Raw genomic sequence first — 24,281 nt, 5'->3', positions numbered from 1 at the left:
CCAAGGCACCTCCATAACATGTCTATGCCCAGGGCTCTAAAGTGCAACCATTTGGTGGCACATGCTCCTGGATAATTAGTTGTGCGATGTGACATTTTATTTTGGGAGCACCAGTGCGACCAGGAAAAAAAATAATCACCCAGATAATAATGGTTGTAGTGATAGGCTTCACTGTGCAGCTGTTTCCGAGTGCCCTAGAGAAAAAAGCCAGCGCAGATTCGTTCAATCCAAAGCCTATTCGTTCAATCCAAAGTAAAGAATATTAAAGAATGCATGGGAATGCCCGTGTGCACTGTCCACCTCTTTGTGTAGCCAGTTAGCGATGCAGAATCAGTCATTTCTAAAGGCTATCCCATAAAACTTTCCAAATTAAATGTTAACTGCAAAATAGGAAAAAGTACTGAGTACTGGTGCTCTGACTGTGACTCTGACACATGGAAATGTGCTCAGGGTCTGAATCCCAGGGCTGAGAGAGGATCCATTCTGGGATGTATGAAAGCAAGCTGTTCTTTTTGATGGGAACAAAAGCACAAGAAAACAGAGGAAGTATTTCAGAGGTGCACTGTTCAGAAAGGGGCAGGGCGGTGGATGAACCCAGAGGGATGTAGTGTTTGGTACTGTACATAAACCTACACAGCAGATCTTGCACACACAGCCAGCCACTAACCTGACAGATGCGTATGGCGTTGTCCAGCACGGTCTTGGTGTCGGTGCCGTAGTCGGAGCAGGGCAGCTGGGCGCGGCTGAAATGGGCCTGCAGCAGCAGGTGTGTCTTGGTGTGGGCGCTGTCGTAGCTGTGAGGGTTGACCTGCAGGGGGAGACGCTGAGCCAGCTCACTGTTCAGCTGGTCCTCGTTGTGCCTGACGGGCAGCTCCCCGTACTCCTCAGCATCCTGAAGAAGAGAGTGAGGAAGGGAAGGGGGGAGGGAGGGAAGGAGGGAGGGAGGGGGAAAGGAGGGAAGGGGGGAGGGAAGGAGGGAGGGGAGGGGAGGGGAGAGAGGGGAGGGGGGAGGGGAGAGAGGGGAGGGGGGAGGGAGGGGAGAGAGGGGAGGGGGGAGGGAGGGGAGAGAGGGGAGGGGGGAGGGAGGGAGGGGAGAGAGGGGAGGGGGGAGGGAGGGAAAAAAGGAGGGAGGGAGGGAGGGAGGGAGGGAGGGAGGGAGGGAGGGGAGGGGAGGGAGAGAGAGAAGAGAGAGGGGGATATAGAGAGAAGTCAGCGAGGAGGAAGTCAGTTCCCTGCTGTGGTTCTGTGGTTAAATCCTTTGTTTCAGTCATCTCTGTTAAAACAGCTGCATCAGGATCACTGGCTCCCCTCACCCAAGAGAGCAGTTCCCCAAAAATATATTTAAGAGCAAAACCTCTAAGCGAATGAAGAAACCTTAAGTTATAACTGTCCACACCTGCTCATAAAATCCTACAAAAAGTCAGCAACTACACAGCAATTTTCCACAATGTAAAGTTTAATTTTTTAATACAATGTACAGTGGTGGTTCCCTTTCATATGGTTAGAGTGTGTGCTAAACTGTGAATGACCGATATCGAACAACCAAACACTCAGTCTAGGTTGAATGTCTAAATGTCTACCCACATCTCTATTCCTCACTCCTCATAAGATATGTATAGGCTATATAAACGATTTGGTGTGATATAAAACGATGATGCGTTTTCAATCGGGCTGTGTTCAGTGCTGACGGTGTGTTCTGTGTGGAGGCTTGTTTGTGGGGTTTCAGGGGAGACAGAGATGCATGGACACGCATGGCTCTTTTTCTGTGTTTCTCCAATTCACTGCAGTACGTTAAGTTTCACTAACATACTTCCATCAACAGAGGACCAGCGGAGACATTTATCATTGGGCCTACCCTGCTCTGGACTGTTAAGGTTCCATCCGTCACCAGAGAGATGCAGCGTTAGAAAAGAGGGGGATTGAGGAACAGAGGGAATGATGAGGGGGAAAAAGGGGAATACAATGATTGATATGGCAGTGGTTTAGTGTCTGCATGCAGATGTGCAGGAGATAAATACAATATATCTTTATACAGAGATCCTCATAACACACTAACTGCTAACTCCCCTACTCACTCCATCCAGCAATCCATCCCTGCCTCCCTCCCTCCATCCATCTCTCCCACAGACGTTCTCTTTAGTGACATTTACAGACAGGGAGGGATGGAAAGGGGGAGGCAAAGGTTGGAAAGAGCAGGAGAGAAAGAGAGAAAGAGCAACATACTTTTTTCACATACTCTTTCAGTGTGTGTGTGTGTGTGTGTGTGTGTGTGTGTGTGTGGGGTGAACGTAGTAGGTCACTTGTGAACTTTAAGAAGAGGAAATAGTAGAGCTTCAGGTCCTTTGTGTTCAACAGGGGGAGGGGTCTGGCTGGGGGGGGAGTGGACAAGGGACGGGGGCGGGGAGGGATCTTGCTGGGGGGAGTGGACAAGGGACGGGGGGTGTAGGGTCTGGCTGGGGGCGTTGTAGGTGCAAAAGAGGGGAAGAAAATGTCTCAATCTTTTCTGCATTTTCAACACATTTCTTTCCCAACACTTCCTATCTAACCTTTGATCCTTCACCCTCCCCCTCGTCTAAATGTCTGGGTGAGACCCATAATGGGGGGGTATTAGAGGGTGGAGGGGGCACGACGGGCTATCTGACACAGCTGCGATGTCGCCGGGTGACCCCCACGGAGGTGTGAAACCGCTTTGTGTCCTAATGATCCCACCAATTAGCAGCAACCAATCAGCAGCATCACTAGGAATAACAGACTAAAACAGGGAACAGAGGGAGAGGAGGAATAGGTACTCACTATTAACTGGGAAGAAGAGAGAAGAAAACCAGTGGAGGAGAACAAAGACATAGAGACCCAGGAGTGATGAGGGGAGTTAATGAGGCCCAGATAAAGAGGTGTTTATTTGACAGAACTGAGACCCTGACCTCCATCATGGTCATCTAGCTATCCTCCTGTCCAGTAGTCTATCCCCCTCTCGCTCAATGTGAACACAATGGGAGAAGTACATGTAGAAGCACAGTAGTATGGTGAACAAATAACGTCTGCCTGCACAATGCCTGATAGACTATTAGATTCAACTACACACTCCAACATTTCAAAAACGGAATGCAAATCAATGGCTGTAGTCCCACCGCTGATGATGGAGTACAGTCTAGTTCAGTCCAGTACAGTCTAGTATAGTCCAGTCCAGTCTAGTACAGTCCAGTACAGTCTAGTCCAGTACAGTCTAGTCCAGTACAGTCTAGTCCAGTAGTCTAGTCCAGTACAGTCTAGTCCAGTCCAGTCTAGTCCAGTCCAGTCCAGTCCAGTCTAGTCTAGTACAGTCTAGTCCAGTACAGTCTAGTCCAGTAGTCTAGTCCAGTACAGTCTAGTCCAGTAGTCTAGTCCAGTACAGTCTAGTCCAGTAGTCTAGTCCAGTACAGTCTAGTCCAGTACAGTCTAGTCCAGTACAGTCTAGTCCAGTACAGTCTAGTCCAGTACAGTCTAGTCCAGTAGTCTAGTCCAGTAGTCTAGTCCAGTACAGTCTAGTCCAGTACAGTCTAGTCCAGTAGTCTAGTCCAGTACAGTCTAGTCCAGTACAGTCTAGTCCAGTACAGTCTAGTCCAGTACAGTCTAGTCCAGTACAGTCTAGTCCAGTAGTCCAGTAGTCTAGTCCAGTAGTCTAGTCCAGTAGTCTAGTCCAGTCTAGTCCAGTCTAGTCCAGTCCAGTAGTCTAGTCCGGTACAGTCTAGTCCAGTACAGTCTAGTCCAGTAGTCTAGTCCAGTAGTCTAGTCCAGTAGTCTAGTCCAGTATATAGTGGAGGTGACAGATGCCCTGATGAAGATAAGGCAATGTCATCATGTTCTGTTGTCATTACGAGCAGTCAGTCAGACATACCGTGAGGACAGAGAGGATGTCCTGGATGGGCAGCTCAGCCCTCAGCCTCTCCTTGAACATCCTGACTGTCTGGTGCTTCAGGTAGTAGTAGGAGGAGATACGACCGTACGTCAGGGGCTCAATTGTGCAATCATCCTGGAGGGAGGGAGACAGTAGGAGAGGAGACATGGAGGAGGAGAGGAGAGGAAACAGGGAGGAAAGGAGGAGAGGAGACAGGGAGGAGGAGAGGAGAGGAAACAGGGAGGAAAAGAGGAGAGGAGACATGGAGGAAGACGGGAGGAGAGAAGACAGGAGGGAAGACATGGTGAACCGTACTGATTCATGTTAAATCTATCAACACAAACCACAATGGTTCCCTCTGTATGTACCTGTGTGCTTTATAACTTCACACTGCCTGACTACTACAGGCAAATCAATTAAAATGAATACATGTGCACAGACATACAGGTCATACACACACAAACACAATTACACACACAAATGCACACACTCCCTTACCTCTCCTATCTCCATACAGTAGGAACACTCCAGGTCTCGGAGACTCCTCTCCACCAGGTTGGACAGGTACTTGTTAACGGTCTCGTGGCTGATGTCATCCAGGCTGTAGTAACTGGACAACACACACAACAACCAGGTTAGACCTACTGTACATGTAACAGAAACTTGGGGAGACAGATTATAGCATTTAGGAAACAGACAAAAAGAAAGCAGCAGTTACGTTTATAAAAGATCCTAGGCTATTTAATAGAGGAAATTGAAACGTTATATCATTTTCATATCTAGTTGCTGACTATTACTCCCAAATCAAGTGACTTCTGATAGGTCCAAAACACCACATGAGCAAGGACAATCCTTTAAAAGTCCCTAAAAAGGAGTCCATGTTTAAGGTAACAGCTGACATTCATTCAATGCTTTTCTACCTCTCCCTGCACCCTAATAAACCATCTGTAGCCGCTGCAAAGTTATGCTAAAACAGATAAATACTATTGGACATGTTTCAGATGTGGCCACTGCCAGTAATAACTCAGGGGTATTAAAAGGAGTCTATGGGGAGTCTGTAATATATGTACGTTTTTACAGCTTATTGATTTACTCATAACCCTGCGCTGACCATAGTAACAACTCCAATGCTCCCCACACTAACACTGATACACTTCATCTATGCAGACATAACATATATCATCAACACACACACACACACACACACACACACACACACAGAGTATATTCTCTAGCTAGCACATACAAATCAATACACAGAATAAACGGCACACATCGATCAAAAGCCACTGCATCATAAGCATCAATAGTACCACAGTATAGGCCTGTTTGTTTTCTCTGGGGTTGTTGTAGGGGTAAAACTGGGGTAACATATTATTATTAAGAGCCTTGCCCTTGGACCATGCCAGCCCACAGACTGGAACAAACAAAACACCCTCTTATCACAAAATGATTCCCAGATTTTGGGCCATACAGTATTTGCTGAGCTAAGACAACGCACAGCCAAAATGGCTTCCATGCGTGGCTCAGCGGCTCTAATGGGTAAGAGTTACCACATGAGACAAGGACATAAGTGCACACAACTATGTGCTTCATTAACTTCTAATGTCAAATAACATTTGAGTGTGTGTGTATTCGGGTGTATGTGTGTGTGTGTTTGGATGTCTGTGTGTGTATGTGTATGTGAATGTGTGTGTGTTTGTTTGGGTGTATGTGTGTGCATGTTTGGGTGTATGTGTGTGCGTGTTTGGGTGTATGTGTATGCGTGTGCGTGTTTGGGTGTATGTGTGTGCGTGTTTGGGTGTATGTGTGTGCGTGTTTGGGTGTATGTGTGTTTGGGTGTATGTGTGTGCATGTTTGGGTGTACAGTGGGGAGAACAAGTATTTGATACACTGCCAATTTTGCAGGTTTTCCTACTTACAAAGCATGTAGAGGTCTGTAATTTTTATCAAAGGTACACTTCAACTGTGAGAGACGGAAGTTAAAACAAAATTCCAGAAAATCACATTGTATGATTTTTAAGTAATTAATTTGCATTTTATTGCATGACATAAGTATTTGAAACATCAGAAAAGCAGAACTTAGTATTTGGTACAGAAACCTTTGTTTGCAATTACAGAGATCATACGTTTCCTGTAGGTCTTGACCAGGTTTGCACACACTGCAGCAGGGATTTTGGCCCACTCCTCCATACAGACCTTCTCCAGATCCTTCATGTTTCGGGGCTGTCGCTGGACAATACAGACTTTCAGCTCCCTCCAAAGATTTTCTATTCGGTTCAGGTCTGGAGACTGGCTAGGCCACTCCAGGACCTTGAGATGCTTCTTACGGAGCCACTCCTTAGTTGCCCTGGCTGTGTGTTTCGGGTCGTTGTCATGCTGGAAGACCCAGCCACGACCCATCTTCAATGCTCTTACTGAGGGAAGGAGGTTGTTGGCCAAGATCTTGCGATACATGGCCCCATCCATCCTCCCCTCAATACGGTGCAGTCGTCCTGTCCCCTTTGCAGAAAAGCATCCCCAAAGAATGATGTTTCCATCTCCATGCTTCACGGTTGGGATGGTGTTCTTGGGGTTGTACTCATCCTTCCTCTTCCTCCAAACATGGCGAGTGGAGTTTAGACCAAAAAGCTCTATTTTTGTCTCATCAGACCACATGACCTTCTCCCATTCCTCCTCTGGATCATCCAGATGGTCATTGGCAAACTTCAGACGGGCCTGGACATGCGCTGGCTTGAGCAGGGGGACCTTGCGTGCGCTGCAGGATTTTAATCCATGACGGCGTAGTGTGTTACTAATGGTTTTCTTTGAGACTGTGGTCCCAGCTCTCTTCAGGTCATTGACCAGGTCCTGCCGTGTAGTTCTGGGCTGATCCCTCACCATCCTCATGATCATTGATGCCCCACGAGGTGAGATCTTGCATGGAGCCCCAGACCGAGGGTGATTGACCGTCATCTTGAACTTCTTCCATTTTCTAATAATTGCGCCAACAGTTGTTGCCTTCTCACCAAGCTGCTTGCCTATTGTCCAGTAGCCCATCCCAGCATTGTGCAGGTCTACAATTTTATCCCTGATGTCCTTACACAGCTCTCTGGTCTTGGCCATCGTAGAGAGGTTGGAGTCTGTTTGATTGAGTGTGTGGACAGGTGTCTTTTATACAGGTAACGAGTTCAAACAGGTGCAGTTAATACAGGTAATTAGTGGAGAACAGGAGGGCTTCTTAAAGAAAAACGAACAGGTCTGTGAGAGCCGGAATTCTTACTGGTTGGTAGGTGATCAAATACTTATGTCATTCAATAAAATGCAAATTAATTACTTAAAAATCATACAATGTGATTTTCTTGATTTTTGTTTTAGATTCCGTCTCTCACAGTTGAAGTGTACCTATGATAAAAATGACAGACCTCTACATGCTTTGTAAGTAGGAAAACCTGCAAAATTGGCAGTGGATCAAATACTTGTTCTCCCCACTGTATGTGTGTAGGAAGGATGCTTAATGAAGGTAATTTGACAGTTGCCTCCATATTGATGTATAATAATGTATGTGTGTATGTATGTAAACAAGGATCCACTCACTCTGACATAACCAACTCCTCTCATTACATTAGACTCAGCATAAACAATCCTCCCATGAATATCATTCACAATCATCTGTTCTGTTGAAAACCAGAGGCCATTGGAAAAGAATGCAGCATCGAAACGGAAACAGCAGTTGCGGAGCGGCAGCCATATTTAATGTGTGTTTAATGTTAAGTATGGACGTCATTGTTATCACTCCACATGTCAACACAGCCCAGCAGCCAATGCATTTATTACTGAAAACATTTCACAGCTCTTTACTGGGGTGTGAGAGACTGTGTGTGTGAGAGAGAGAGAGCGTTACGGGCTGTCTGATTAAGTCATGTCCATTAACATCATCAGCATTAGGGTACTGATGCTGCACAAATACATTTATAGTTTGTGTGTTTGTGTGTGTGTGTGTGTGTGTGTGTGTGTGTGTAGCAGCGCCGGATACAAGCCACCCCAGTCAATCATGTCTCCATGAGTAATTGCCGGTGACAAGGTGACCGTCTCCAGGGCTTGCAGGACAGATCCGATGGCCAATTGGCCATGTATAAAATACAGCTGTGACAATGTGCTGTTGGGTGGTACACATATCTAACCCATAAATCACCTGATATTACCGATACTAAGCCAACTTTATCAAAAAAATAAGACCGGCTGAAAGGATATGTAGAGCTTGAAGTATAACTGAATGGTGCTAAAAATGTATGTTAATCTTTAAACCAAAAGTGTGTTTTACCATTCAACTTACATAACACAATATATGTGTGTGTGTGTGTGTGTGTATGTATATGTTGGGGCTGGGAGACCTGGGTCAGGCCTTAGTGGTAAATGTGGGCTGACAGCCGTGTAAATGCCAGCAGTCTGGAATGTTCTGGAATCCTCATCCTCAATGCATAGCAGATGTCTCTGCAGCACACTGCTTCCTTCTACCCATCCATCCATTAGAGGAGGATCAGTGTGTGTGTGTGTGTGTGTGTGTGTGTGTGTGTGTGTGTGTGTGTGTGAGAGAGAGAGAGAGTGTGTATTGTACATGTACACTACCAGTCAAAAGTTTGGACACGCCTACTCATTCAAGGGTGTTTCTTTATTTTTACAATTTTTTACATTGTAGAATAATAGTGAAGACATCAAAATTATGAAATAACATATGGAATCATGTAGTAACCAAAAAAGTGTTAAACAAATCCAAATATATTTTATATTTGAGATTCTTCAAATAGCCACCCTTTGCCTTGATGACAGCTTTGCACACTCTTAGCATTCTCTCAACCAGCTTCATGAGGTAGTCACCTGGAATGCATTCCAATTAACAGCTGTGCCTTCTTAAAAGTTAATCTGTGGAATTCCTTTCCTTCTTAATGAGTTTGAGACAATCAGCTGTGTTGTGACAAGGTAGGGGTGGTATCAGAGCATATGAGCGGAGTGGAGCGGTGAGAATCTCAGCTCCTCGCTCACGGAGCTGTTCACCCCTCCGCTCCCACCGCTCAAAGTCACATCAGGCCAGTCCGCTCATTATCGCTCAGCGCTCAACGCAGTTTGCATCGCGCTCCACTCAAATCGCCCCCCGCTCGCTCCAAAAAAGGAAAAAAATCTGCATGTATTTCACTTTTAGCTTAAACCACAGCCTTACTTTATCTCCCCGAGTTTGTTGCATACAGACTCATCTCGGATTATCCATTCTGTCTTGAAACGGAGATCTAACACTGATGCTAAAATGAGATGTTAATCAGTATAGTATATTCCATAGCGAATTGTCACGTTGTTTGCCAATGTACTTGATTCAGGTTGATGTTAGCAATATTAGACTTGAGTTTGTTTAGCCATAACGGGTATTTTTGGAACAACCGGATGAACGACTGAATCATCCGCAGCTGCCTGCTCCATCGAGTGGTGCAGGCATTTGTGGGGCGGACACCTAATTGGTCGGTTTCCTCTGTGTTCAGGGTGCTCTTGCGTACACTTTCCACCAGGTGCCCGACTTTCACTAACAGCCTATTAATGTTGTCGTGCTCGTTAACGGCGTCTTTGATCGCCAGCTGAAGCATGTGAATGGGGCATCTCAGATGTAAATTTGACACAGTAAAGTACTGATTTATCATAGTTTCTACATTAGAGGTTATCACTTCCACATGGACTTGCGAGGGCGCAGGTGGTCCCTCATCCTCTTCTTCATGTTCTGTGCTGCTGCTGGCATCCACGGTCACTTCACCCTCCGCCTCCTCTTCAGTGCCAGGGAGGAGGTTAAACGCCTTGATCATGTTGCTGGCACTGTCAGTGACGACCCAATTCATTATTTATTATTATTTCAGTACACTTTCATACTTTTGGTAAATACAATCTGCAGTATGGTGCCCCTGTATGTGCTCACAGCCCAACAAAACCGTGTGCCCCCGGAACGTCCCATCAATTAAACTGGCCACGATGCCAAGGAAGCTGTGCCCTCTTCTACTGGTCCAAATGTCCGCTGACAGAACGAGCCCATCACCATTTTGCAGTAGGTCTTGCAGTTTGGCTTCCATCTCTTCCAGGGCATGTGGCATGAGCGTGTCCCGTATGGTGTTGTAGCAAGGGGGGGTGTAGCCCGGTTGAGCTGCGCTGGCGAAGTGTTGCATCCCTTCGTGTTCTCCTTTACTCAGCGGTTCATAGTCCATGAAAATCATTTTTTAAAAATGCTACATCCAGCTCTCTTTTTCTCTCCCTTGTTATGGTTGGGCCTTTGCGTGCAGTGAAGAAACTTTTGAATTCCTCAACCCTTTTCTTTTGTTGCTGCTGCTGCTCCTCTCGCTCTATAAAATACAAATTCATGGACAACACAAATTAAATTAAACAGATGGATTCTGGGTCAGGCTTGAGCATGCTTCAGACTCGTGGTGTGAGCGAGCGAAATTTGAGCGGGACATAGGGCGACGCTCCGTCCTTTTAAAAATGCCGCTCTGTCCAAAATCCGCCCGCCCGCTCGCGCTCCACGCTCGCTCCCGCTACACTCCGCTCACATGCTCTGGGTGGTAAAGACCAAGTCCATATTATGGCAAGAAAAGCTCAAATAAGCAAAGAGAAACGACAGTCCATCATTACTTTAAGACATGAAGGTCAGTCAATACGGAACATTTCAAGAACTTTGAAAGTTTCTTCAAGTGCAGTCGCAAAAACCATCAAGCCCTATGATGAAACTGGCTCTCATGAGGACTGCCACAGGAATTGAAGACCCAGAGTTACCTCTGCAGCAGAGTTACCAGCCTCAGAAATTGCAACCCAAATAAATGCTTCACAGAGTTCAAGTAACAGACACATCTCAAAATCAATTGTTCAGAGGGGACTCTGTGAATCAGGCCTTCATGGTCGAATTGCTGCAAAGAAACCACTACTAAAGGACACCAATAAGAAGAAGAGACCTGCTTGGGCCAAGAAACACGAGCAATGGACATTAGACCGGTGGAAATGTGTCCTTTGGTCTGGAGTCCAAATTGGAGATTTTTGGTTCAAACCACTGTGTCTTTGTGAGACGCGGTGTGGGTGAACGGATGATCTCCACATGTGTAGTTCCCACCGTAAAGCATGGAGGAGGAGGTGTTATGGTGTGGGGGTGCATTGCTGGTCACACTCTTTGTGATTTATTTAGAATTCAAGGCACACTTAACCAGCATGGCTACCACAGCATTCTGCAGCGATACGCCATCCCATCTGGTTTGGGCTTAGTGGGACTATAATTTGTTTTTCAACAGGACAATGACCCAACACACCTCCAGGCTGTGTACGGGCTATTTTACCAGCTGTCATCAAGGCAAAGGGTGGCTAATTGAAGAATCTCAAATATTAAATATATTTTGATTTGTTTAACACTTTTTTGGTTACTACATGATTCCATATGTGTTGTCATAGTTTTGATGTTTTCACTATTATTCTACAATGTAAAACATAGTAAGAATAAAGAAAAACCCTTGAATGAGTAGGTGTGTCCAAACTTTTGACTGGTACTGTACGTGTGTGTGCTTCCCTGCATGTGTGTACATGTGTTGTTGCAGGGAGAAAAACAGAGTGTTGATGTGGCTGTAAATCATCTGTGTGCTCACTGAGGTTTGACACAAATAACTAATTTATGGTGGCTTTTAGGCTCTTAGTTATTCAGATAGACCAGAAACACCCTTAGTTATTCAGATAGACCAGAAACACCCTGTATGGAATATCAACCTTATTTAGCATCTTAGTGAACTGCTAATTGGTATACTTAAAGGACCCCTCCAGAGGAAGTTGGCGTCACTATTTCGACTTAATTCCTGTCCTAGTGTGGAAATGCTGGTTTAGTTCCACCCTCTGAACGCCGACGTATGGCTCCTTATAAATATTGATTAATCGGGTGTGCACATCTCCACCTTCCTCCGTGTGCTGGCACTCCTCGAAACACACCAAAAAGCCAGGGTCAGGGTTGCTTTGCTAATCTCTAATTTACGGAGCACAACACAGTTAGGTAGGTAGGACAAGGAAGAGGACCATCCCACTCTCCCCCTACCTCTTCTGCAACGGAATTGAATGATCAAAGATGAATACAGAGTTTAGCGGTAATACTGGAGTTTTACCGGCGAAGCTAGAGGCTAGCTAAACTATTCCCCGGATCAATAAAGCTAGCTAGCTAGGTAACTATTAGCAACTGTGGATAATTGTTTCCAATATTGTTTCGAGCATAAGAGTACCGGTAACTATGCTAGCTAGCTTCCTTTCATCCGTTTTTTTGAAAACCTCATTATCTGAAGAGAAAATATTAGGTAGTTAGCTAGCTACTGTACTCGAAATCTGGCTAGCTAACTAAACAACAGTTGGAACGACCAATGTTTACAAGTATCCCCACTAGCTGGCTACTAGATTACCAATATAACAGTTGGCTCTAAAGCTTTTTGTAGGGAGCCAAGGAAAGCAACTATGGCCTGTATCAGTGATGGACACTAGCTAGAATGTAGACCAATACCTTTATAGCAATATAGCTAGCTACTAATACAATACTTATTGCACACTGTTTTGATGAGCCGGTTAGAAGAAGGCCATCACTTGGTCAAATTATAAACCATACTCCGTACCAAATGCATTGCCTACCAATAAACATCTGACAATGTATACATATTATGTAATTCTACTGTACTTTCCTTATTATTTACTTTGTGATATTACACTGTTGACGTGTATGGAGTGAACAATTACTAGTTCGCTTGTATTCTCCGAACAAGAACACCAGTGTTCCTGTACCAGAATGTGTATGTACTGTAATATAGGTTATTGCCTAGAGAGGAGGAAGTGGTGGGTTGTTAGAGCACAGTCATGGTTCTAATGTCAGTGGTGCTCATGAGGACCCCCATAACAATTGAAATGCCAATGTGGCCCCCCTCAAACATATTGTAACATTGGAAACCTTCAGTACTCAATGTGTGATAGGACCCTGAGCATAGGAGTAGACTTTAATGAACATGTGGGCTTTCTGTATATTGTAATAATTTATTTTCCTTTCCATTGTTGTAGTTGGTTATGTAAACATCATAAGAAAAGGCATTTAATGATAAACAGAATAAAACATGGATCCATTTTGTGATATATATTTTAAATAAATATCATCCATCCTCACATTATGTCAATATTACAATATTGCTGAGCAACAGAATGGGTCCATGTTTTGTTCTGTTTATCATTCAATGCATGTGTTCTTGGTCTGCATCACACAGCCCGGGAGTCCTCAGTCCTGTAAGACACATAGGTAGGTTATTGAATTGTCATTATGTCTGTCATGGATCCGGTCCATACATTACCATTTTGCTGTCTTCAGTCCAGAGAACTGAGAATCAGGCTGCGATTCGCTCTCTCTCTGTATCCAGTCAAGACATTGCTGTCGGGTTCGTACCCACTGTGTACATCAACACCTGGGTCAAGCCACCCATGGTTGTCCAGCCTTGTTGTAGTCCTGACTCTACTCTACTTCACCTAGGTGGTGTAGGGGTTTTAGCAGGGTTGGACAATCATGGACAGTGACCTGATTTGCATTTTTTGGAGATATAATCTTCTCTCAGTTTTCTGGGTGTGTGAGAGCTACAGTGAGGGAAAAAAGTATTTGATCTCCTGCTGATTTTATACGTTTGCCCACTGACAAAGACATGATCAGTCTATAATTTTAATGGTAGGTTTATTTGAACAGTGAGAGACAGAATAACAACAAAAAAATCCAGAAAAACGCATGTCAAAAATGTTGTAAATTGATTTGCATTTTAATGAGGGAAAAAAGTATTTGACCCCCTCTCAATCAGAAAGATTTCTGGCTCCCAGGTGTCTTTTATACAGATAACGAGCTGAGATTAGGAGCACACTCTTAAAGGGAGTGCTCCTAATCTCAGCTTGTTACCTGTATAAAAGACACCTGTCCACAGAAGCAATCAATCAATCAGATTCCAAACTCTCCACCATGGCCAAGACCAAAGAGCTCTCCAATGATGTCAGGGACAAGATTGTAGACCTACACAAGGCTGGAATGGGCTACAAGACCATTGCCAAGCAGTTGGTACGATTATTCGCAAATGGAAGAAACACAAAATAACTGTCAGTCTCCCTCGGCCTGGGGCTCCATGCAAGATCTCACCTCGTGGAGTTGCAATGATCATGAGAACGGTGAGGAATCAGCCCAGAACTACATGGGAGGATCTTGTCAATGATCTCAAGGCAGCTGGGACCATAGTCACCAAGAAAACAATTGGTAACACACTACGCCGTGAAGGACTGAAATCCTGCAGCGCCCGCAAGGTCCCCCTGCTCAAGAAAGCACATATACAGGCCCGTCTGAAGTTTGCCAATGAACATCTGAATGATTCAGAGGAGAACTGGGTGAAAGTGTTGTGGTCAGATGAGACCAAAATCGAGCTCTTTGGCATCAACTCAACTCGCCGTGTTTGGAGGAGGAGGAATGCTGCCTATGACCCCAAGAACACCATCCCCACCGTCAAACATAGAGGTGGGAACATTATGCTTTGGGGGTGTTTTTCTGCTAAGGGGACAGGACAACTTCACCGCATCAAAGGGACGATGGACGGGGCCATGTACCGTCAAATCTTGGGTGAGAACCTCCTTCTCTCAGCCAGGGCATTGAAAATGGGTCATGGATGGGTATTCCAGCATGACAATGACCCAAAACACACGGCCAAGGCAACAAAGGAGTGGCTCAAGAAGAAGCACATTAAGGTCCTGGAGTGGCCTAGCCAGTCTCCAGACCTTAATCCCATAGAAAATCTGTGGAGGGAGCTGAAGGTTCAAGTTGCCAAACGTTAGGCTCGAAAGCCATAGCCCCAACAAGCCACGCCTATAAGTCTTCTAATAGGCTGTCGTTGCTACAATTTATTTAGTCAAAATGCATTTGTATTGTACTAAACACATACCAAAAGCATACCAAAAGCACTAACATGCATTTAAATGACTGCAAACATGATACATTATCTGTCATGTAGTGACTCCATGTCTTTCATGTGCATATGTCAAATAAACAAACTAACTTGACGAGAGCATTGCAACCAATGTCCAATGGTCAGAATTTGACGTGTACTGGGTCGTTCCACAAAATTAGTTCCCTTTGCGTCCCTTTGATAGGTTAAGTAGAAATGATGGACCAATATTGCATTTTAAAAGCCTATTACAGTGGGGAAAAAAAGTATTTAGTCAGCCACCAATTGTGCAAGTTCTCCCACTTAAAAAGATGAGAGAGGCCTGTAATTTTCATCATAGGTACACGTCAACTATGACAGACAAAATGAGAAAAAAAAAAATCAGAAAATCACATTGTAGGATTTTTAATGAATTTATTTGCAAATTATGGTGGAAAATAAGTATTTGGTCAATAACAAAAGTTTCTCAATACTTTGTTATATACCCTTTGTTGGCAATGACACAGGTCAAACGTTTTCTGTAAGTCTTCACAAGGTTTTCACCCACTGTTGCTGGTATTTTGGCCCATTCCTCCATGCAGATCTCCTCTAGAGCAGTGATGTTTTGGGGCTGTCGCTGGGCAACACAGACTTTGAACTCCCTCCAAAGATTTTCTATGGGGTTGAGATCTGGAGACTGGCTAGGCCACTCCAGGACCTTGAAATGCTTCTTACGAAGCCACTCCTTCGTTGCCCGGGCGGTGTGTTTGGGATCATTGTCATGCTGAAAGACCCAGCCACGTTTCATCTTCAATGCCCTTGCTGATGGAAGGAGGTTTTCACTCAAAATCTCACGATACATGGCCCCATTCATTCTTTCCTTTACACGGATCAGTCGTCCTGGTCCCTTTGCAGAAAAACAGCCCCAAAGCATGATGTTTCCACCCCCATGCTTCACAGTAGGTATGGTGTTCTTTGGATGCAACTCAGCATTCTTTGTCCTCCAAACACGACGAGTTGAGTTTAACCAAAAAGTTATATTTTGGTTTCATCTGACCATATGACATTCTCCCAATCCTCTTCTGGATCATCCAAATGCACTCTAGCAAACTTCAGACGTGCCTGGACATCTACTGGCTTGAGCAGGGGGACACGTCTTGCACTGCAGGATTTGAGTCCCTGGCGGCGTAGTGTGTTACTGATGGTAGGCTTTGTTACTTTGGTCCCAGCTCTCTGCAGGTCATTCACTAGGTCCCCCCGTGTGGTTCTGGGATTTTTGCTCACCGTTCTTGTGATCATTTTGACCCCACGGGGTGAGATCTTGAGTGGAGCCCCAGATCGAGGGAGATTATCAGTGGTCTTGTATGTCTTCCATTTCCTAATAATTGCTCCCACAGTTGATTTCTTCAAACCAAGCTGCTTACCTATTGCAGATTCAGTCTTCCCAGCCTGGTGCAGGTCTACAATTCTGTTTCTGGTGTCCTTTGACAGCTCTTTGGTCTTGGCCATAGTGGAGTTTGGCGTGTGACTGTTTGAGGTTGTGGACAGGTGTCTTTTATACTGATAATAAGTTCAAACAGGTGCCATTAATACAGGTAACGAGTGGAGGACAGAGGAGCCTCTTAAAGAAGAAGTTACAGGTCTGTGAGAGCCAGAAATCTTGCTTGTTTGTAGGTGACCAAATACTTATTTTCCACCATAATTTGCAAATAAATTCATTAAAAATCCTACAATGTGATTTTCTGGAAAAAAATTCTCAATTTGTCTGTCATAGTTGACGTGTACCTATGATGAAAATTACAGGCCTCTCTCATCTTTTTAAGTGGGAGAACTTGCACAATTGGTGGCTGACTAAATACTTTTTTCCCCCACTGTATATGAAATTAAGTGCCCTTTAATATAGACTATATGGAGAATTCAATACATTTCATTTTGAATATGAAAAAAGACTTGCTAACGTGCCAAAATTCAACCACACCAGCAAAAATATTTTTGCAGCTGAAAAACGATGCCCAGAGCTTACCAGTGATGTTGCACAACAATTTAAGTTGACCAGACGGACACCTTCCTCTCCATGGAGAACAATTGAGTATGTCATTGTCTAGTTCATATAATTTAGGCTATACAATGATCCATGATAGACAGACAATGTGACTATTCACTAACTCCACCTTTGTGTCTATGTTTTAGGAGTCAACAGACAACAATTCAGCCTCACTGAAGTATGTCCAGAAAAATGCAGTATACACATTCGAGTAGGTTATTGTGAAGGTAGGCCTATGTCACGAAATAACATCATACAGTGAGGGAAAAAAGTATTTAATCCCCTGCTGATTTTGTAAGTTTGCCCACTGAGAAAGACATGAAGATTTCCCTTCATTGGAAGTAAGGGGCCTAGCCCGAACCATGAAAAACAGCCCCAGACCATTATTACTCCTCCAACAAACTTTACAGTTGGCACTATGCATTGGGGCAGGTGGCATTCTCCTGGTATCTGCCAAACCCAGATTCGTCCGTCGGACTGCCAGATGGTGAAGCGTGATTCATCACTCCAGAGAATGCGTTTCCACTGCTCCAGAGTCCAATGGCGGCGAGCTTTACACCACTCCAGCCAACGCTTGGCATTGCGCATGGTGATCTTAGGCTTGTGTGCGGCTGCTCGGCCATGGAAACCCATTTCATGATGCTCCGGACTAACAGTTCTTGTGCTGACGTTGCTCCCAGAGGCAGTTTGGAACTCGGTAGTAAGTGTTGCAACCGAGGACAGACAATTCAGCTCTAGGCGGTCCCGTTCTGTGAGCTTGTGTGGCCTACTAGTTCGCGGCTGAGCCGTTGTTGCTCCTAGATGTTTCCACTTCACAATAACATCCCTTACGGGCCATTCTACTGCCAATGTTTATTTATGGAGATTGTATGGCTGTATGCTTGATTTTATACACCTTTCAGCAACGGGTGTGGCTGAAATAGCAGTATCCATTAATTTGAAGGCGTGTCCACATACTTTTGGCCAGTGTATTTTACAAAACATTTCGAAATACATTTAAAATATTTACCAAATATATTGATAAATACCGAATGTATTTAAAAAAATGTATTTCAGAATGTATTTCTTAAATACATTTTCCGATGCATTTAACATACACACAGTGGCTAGTTTATTAGGTACACCGATATTGTACCGGGTCAGACCCACCTTTGCCTCCAGAACTACTCAAATTATTCTGGACATGGATTCTACAATGTGTGGCGTTCAAACGATGCTCAATTGGTATCAAGTAGGGTGGCAGAAATTCCTGGAACTTTCAATAAATTCCATGGTTTTCTCGAAATCCCAGTTGGAGGATTTTGGATTTCCTGCTTATTCCCTCCTGATTCCAGGAATCCTCCAACCGGGATTTCTGGAAAACCAGGGAATTTATTGAAAGTTCCAGTAATTTTGCCACCATAGTATCAAGGGACCAAATGTGTGCCAGGAAAACTTTCCCCACACCATTACACCATCGCCACCAGTCTGTACCGTTGACACCAGGCAGGATGGGGCCATGGACTCATGCTGCTTACGCCAAATCCTGACTCTGCCATCAGCATGATGCAACAGGAACTGGGATTCGTCGGACCAGGCAATGTTTTCCACTCAATTGTCCAGTGTTGGTGATCACGTGGGCACTTGAGCCACTTCTTCTTGTTTTTAGCTGATAGAAATGGAACCCGGTGTGGTCGTCTTCTGCAATGGCCCATCTGTGACAAGGACAGACGAGTTGTGCATTCCGAGATGCCGTTCTGTACACCGTTGTACTGTGTTTGCGCTGTTATTTGCCCGTTAGTTGCCCACCTGTTAGCTTGCACGATTCTTGTCATTCTCCTTCAACCTTTCTCATCAATGAGCTGTTTTCACCCACAGTACTGCAGCTGACAGGATGGTTTTTTCTTTGTCACACTATTCTCTGTTATCCCTAGACAAGGTTGTGGGTTCGATCCCCGGGACCACCCATACGTAAAAATGTATGCACACATGACTAAGTCGCTTTGGATAAAAGCGTCTGCTAAATGGCATATTATATTATTCTATTATAAAAGCCCAGGAGGCCGGACGTTTCTGAGATACTGGAACCGGCACGCCTGGCTTCAACAATCACACCTCGCTCAAAGTCGCATAGGTCATTCGTTTCGCCCATTCTAATGTTCAATCGAACAGTAACTGAATGCCTCCATGCCTGTTTTACTGTATATAGCAAGCCACGGCCACGTGACTCACTGTCTGTTGGAGCGTACCATTTTCATTCCATTTTCTACATTTTACATTCATTTATATATACGTTTTAAATACTTTCCGTAATATATGTTGGTCATTTTTTTCCGTGTGGGCAATCAACTAGACATCTGAGTAATGGAGCATGTGAACACCTTTGTTATGATTACAGTAAGTGAAAGCATGTAGAAGTTGTGGTAAAGAAACAAGAACTCACAGAACAGGTTTTCAGTAATGTGAAATGTCTTGAACATTGCAGATAGAAATGTTGGATTTGAATCGAATCATGTATTAGGGCAATACTCACTTTTCTTCATATACCTTCTAGGGTTAAACTCCGCGGATCTTATTTTAGCATTGAACAAATCACTTTAATTCAAAAGAATCAGCTTGTAAATGCACCTATAAGCATTGTGTAGCGCATATTTATTTTTTCTCGTTTTGAAACTATGCCAGCATTAGACATTACACAAACATTTAAACTAGCTACTAGCTTCGGATGCACAGGCTTCGCTCAGGTTGTTTGAAAACCTGGGGAAGTTGTCCGCAGGAAGATGCTAGCCCTGTGAGACCCCTGGTTGTAAAAAGTTAAAACAAAGAGAGAAAAACAAGGAAATACCTCTCCTGAGGGGATTTTTCTTTTAAACGTAATTTTCTTCAGAGCCAATCAGATGTGAGCGTTAATAGCCTGCCCACAGAGCCCGCCCAATAGTCAAGTCAACGAAATTCGGAAGGATGGCCTCGAGAGACTGACTGTATTGGAGTCAATTTACATTAGTAGAATATGTATTGTAAGATCTCTCTCTTCAACATCAGTTGCAACTTTTCTGTTTACACTATCCTTACATTAGCCTTGGATGTAGTGTGGCCAAAGCCACATTCCTACTTTGTGTGTGTGCAGCTATTAGCATACTGTAAATACCATAGTATATAGACAACCAAAATAAGGATAGCTATTCAAACAAACAATAGACCCATTTCCCGGCCCTGTCATGAAAATGTGCGTGCGCACGTGTGCATCAGAAAAAAGTTTGTTTACATGGAAGTGGATACTTGCTTGTGCAAGTTAACAAACGTAATCAGATGGTTATTGTCTACTACATAGCAGATGTCATCAGAGGATGATGTATTAGTAGCTGAGACATGTATGTTGTTGGTATAAAAATATTATACATCTAACTAAAACAGTCTTTTCATAATAAGCAAAAGGCAAAAAGGGAATTCTTGCAGGTAAATGTGGCGCCGGAGAGCCATTGTCTTTACACTGTACCACTCAGAGGGGGGTATGTGGTGTAGATGTGTCCCACACTATCTACGGAGGTGGCTTGGGAAATAGAGATTTGAATCTATATCTGTCTCTTTACACTGCTAAAATGTGTGTCCTGGAACTTGAATGTTGTCAAACTAGTGTAGTGTAAAAAGGCCTTTCTGATTAGTTGACTGATTTCTTTGGTATGGGAGTGAGTGGCAAGTTTTTTTCTCTCTCTCTTTCAGAGCTGAGGGCTGTGTTACTGGGTTCAAACCGGTCTGGTAAGAAATTTGTGGGGAACACCATTCTGGGAAAAGAGGCCTTGGATGCATCCAGAAGCACTGCCCAATGTGAGAAGGGAGAGGGCGATGTCTGCGGGAGGAAGGTCACTCTGGTGGAAGGAGTTTCATTTGTCTGATACAGCTGCACTTGTTAAAGATGGACTGCAGCACAGAGTGTCTCTATGCCCCCCTGGACCCCATGCTTTCATCCTTGTGGTTGAGGTGGACTTGCCATTCACTGATGCCTACAGAAGATCAGTGGAGGATCACGTCCAGCTCTTTGGCGAGAGAGTGTGGAGTTACACCATCATACTGTTCACATGGAAGGATTATCTGGGAGACACAACCATTGAGCAGTTCATTGAGGGTGAAGGAGAGGCCCTCCAATGGCTTATAGAGAAATGTGGTAGGAGATATCATGTTTTCAGCAATGAGGACAGGGGTGATGGCACTCAGGTCACAGAGCTACTGCACAAGATAGACGTGATGGTGGCAGGAAATGGTGGCAGCCATTTTGAAATTGAGACCTCGCAATTTCAGAAAGTGGAGAAGGACAGAAGGGAAATGGAAGAGAGAGCTCAAGAGAGATTTCTTAGAGCTCAGAGGCAAAGAAAGATGCTGAAAGCCCTCAAAGGTTAGTCCAAGTGTATTGATGCCTGATCTCTTGGGTCTTATACTGCACATTTTATGTTCCACTTCAAATCAATTCCAAACCATACAGCATTTCATAAATGAATACAATAAAATGTGTTATCACTAATATAGAAAACCATTTACTTATTTCTTCAGGAAATGTACAGATTCAGAGAGAAATCCAAATTCTACTGGTGGGGTGGATCTGGGCTGGAAAAAGCCATGTAGGAAACACCATCTTGAACAATTAAGCATTTATTGAAGAAAGAACTAAAGACTCCACAAGAAGAAGTGGTGAAGTGGCTGGCAGGCAGATCACCATGGTAGATACACCAGGCTGGTGGAAATACTTCCAGCCCAGATGACCCCAAACAAGGTCGAGGAAGAGATCCTGAAAGGTGTGCCTCTGTGCTCTCAAGCACCCCATGCCATCCTCCTGGTAGTTCCAGCAGATACATCATTCACAGAAGACCAAAAGCAGAACATACAAGAGAACATGGAACGGTTTGGAGAGAATGTCTGGAGACACACTATCGTGCTGTTCACCTACGGGTACTGGCTGTGTGGTGTACCCGTTGAGCAGCACATTGAGAGCGAAGGGGAAGCCCTCCAGTGGCTTGTTGAGAAATGTGGGAACAGGTATCATGTCCTCAACAATAAGAACAGGAGTGATCGCACTCAGGTCACCGACTTGCTAGAGAAGATAGAGGAGATGGTGGCAGGAAACAGTTTGTTTTTACTCACCACAGATACTCAAAGCAACGTGGAGACTGCCCATGGAACCAAAACCAACCAAGAGCTCTATGGTAGAGAGATTGAGCTTGAAGAGTTGGGGCGAATAGTGAATCAGGAATGGGACAGTAAGAACATGGAGATGAGGGAGAGAGTAAGGAGGGTGAGGATGGCCATCCAGTCTGCTAAATCCAAGGACAGCGGAAATAACAGCATGGACATTCCTACGGAATGTAAGACGTACTTGTTGATGTCTTCTGTGTGTACTTCACTTATCTGTGTCTTAGAAATGTAATTTAATATCATTTTTCCTTCCAGTTAAAAAGCTGCGTGAGGCGCTCATCAGTAGGGATGAAAAGCAACACAAAGAAGAAAATGACAAGTCAATGAAGATGCATGGAGGGGAAATCAAAGGTCTCAAGAAAGATGTCTCATTGCCTTTACAACGTCTGTCCAACCGTGAGTAATCAAATCAGGGATGTACAGAAATACCTCAAAAGCTGTAACTAAAAGAACTACAATTTAATTTCAACAAAAATTGCCAAATTTTTTGTCTGAGGTAGATGATTAATTGCCATAGTTTCTGATTCTTTCTTGACCAGGAAATTCTCAGTTGATTCAGAATTTAATAGAAGTTAGCTTACTCATTGGGCAAGCTTTCTGCAACAGCTCGATGGCAAACTTAGATTTTGAGGTGAAGTATCCATTTAACTTCCTAACATTGTTTTTCAGCAAGCACTGCTACCCCCACAGTACCCAGAGCTGTGGTTAGAATTCCAGGTCAGGTCAAAGACAAGTTAAAGGACATGCTTGAGAAGGAATGGCACAGACGAGAAGCCGACATAATGTACAATATCCAGGTGACACTTTAGGACGAAAGATGTCATTCAGGTAACGTAAAGTTACTGTCAATTTCCATTGTCTTAACTGTATGCTTGTAAGATGAACCAATAGAGACCAATAGATATACACTAAGTGTACAAAACATTAGGAACACCTTCCTAATATTGAGTTGCACCCACTTTTGCCCTCAGAACAGCCTCAATTCGTCAGGGTATGGACTCTACAAGGTGTCGAAAGCGTTCCACAGGGATGCTGGCCCATGTTGACTACAATGCTTCCCACAGTTGTGTCAAGTTGGCTGGATGTCCTTTGGGTGGTGGACCATTCTTGATACACACAGGAAACTGTTGAGCGTGAAAAACCCAGCAGCGATGCAGTTCTTGACACCAGTGCGCCTGGCACCTACTACCATACCCCGTTCAAAAGCAGTTAAAGCACTGTTAGATTAATTTGGATTTTAAGAATAATGACTAAAGAATTTCACCCCAAACACAGTATAAATGTTAGAATTATCATGTAGTGTCAACCCACTAACAGAGGGGGCGTTACTAACCATTCAAGGGGGAAGGCGGGAACTGTTTAAGAAAGCCACCTAAAGGTGGGAGGAGCATAGTGCCTTTGTTTGTCAAGGGGTATAAAAACAGTATGTTTGTGTTTTTGGCCCCAGAGCTCTCGCCATGAATAAAAATACAGATAAGACTTGTGAGTTGTGGACCTTGAATCATTGATGATTAAAACCAGAGCCTTACAACCTCTGGTAATGATTCAAGCTTAGGTTGAATTAGAGATAAAAATTCACATGACAGATTGGTCCTTCGAGCCGGATCTTAATACATCTTTATCGTTCTAGAGACACCGAAATCCGTGCACGGGCGGGTGATAGCATCCGTTAGAGAGTCCTGGCCTTCCACGTTAAGGTTAATAAACAGGCCGGTGATTACTCTTTATGAACGATAAAGACGTTAACAAGTTTGAAAAAGCATTTTAATCCAGACTGCAAGGAAAAGGTCAGTAATTTTTATTCATGGATTTTGGTAAAATGAGTTGAACTTAGTTACCAAAGTCAAAGAAGGTAATAATTATTACGACAGGGAGGGTCCGCAATTGATCCTAGAGGTAAATAGCTATTACAAAAAAAAACTAGTCCGAAATGACATGGTAGTGAATTGCAATCACAAATGTAAACTAAGTTAATATTGTCATTGTACGAATTGCAATGTTCAGTATAAACAGGGAAATAATTATCATCGTATGAGAGGGATATGTCGGGAGTTCATATATGCGACTGGGCATTTGCTAGAACTGTGCAAACAAGTTTAACAGATGATAAGGTCATATGTGTGTGAGACTGAATCCCTCGGGAGACGTGATTATTATTTCAGGGGTGGGGGAAAAAATAAGTTGCGTGAGGAAAATTGGGTAACTTACTCTTTTCATGAAACCGGAGTTAAATAGAAACTCTGGGTTAGGG

The 24,281-nt window shown here is 44.0% G+C and overlaps 1 protein-coding gene across 1 annotated transcript in view; it reads right to left on the bottom strand.

Moving 5' to 3' along the window:
• Positions 1 to 24,281, bottom strand: part of LOC311108145 (activating signal cointegrator 1 complex subunit 3-like) — a 139,297-nt gene that overhangs the window by 5,731 nt on the left and 109,285 nt on the right. Inside the window, exons 23-25 of the mRNA XM_084150774.1 lie at positions 4,373 to 4,484; positions 3,875 to 4,009; positions 668 to 892 (exon numbers count right to left, since the gene is read on the bottom strand). Of these exons, the coding sequence (XP_084006900.1) occupies positions 668 to 892; positions 3,875 to 4,009; positions 4,373 to 4,484 (472 nt within the window). The remainder of the gene's footprint in view (positions 1 to 667; positions 893 to 3,874; positions 4,010 to 4,372; positions 4,485 to 24,281) is intronic.

Source organism: Coregonus lavaretus, assembly GCF_964263955.1.
Source record: "Coregonus lavaretus genome assembly, chromosome: 3".
NCBI lineage: Eukaryota > Metazoa > Chordata > Actinopteri > Salmoniformes > Salmonidae > Coregonus > Coregonus lavaretus.
The sequence above is the reverse complement of the archived record's forward strand: the minus strand, read 5'-3'. Positions and strand labels throughout refer to the sequence as shown.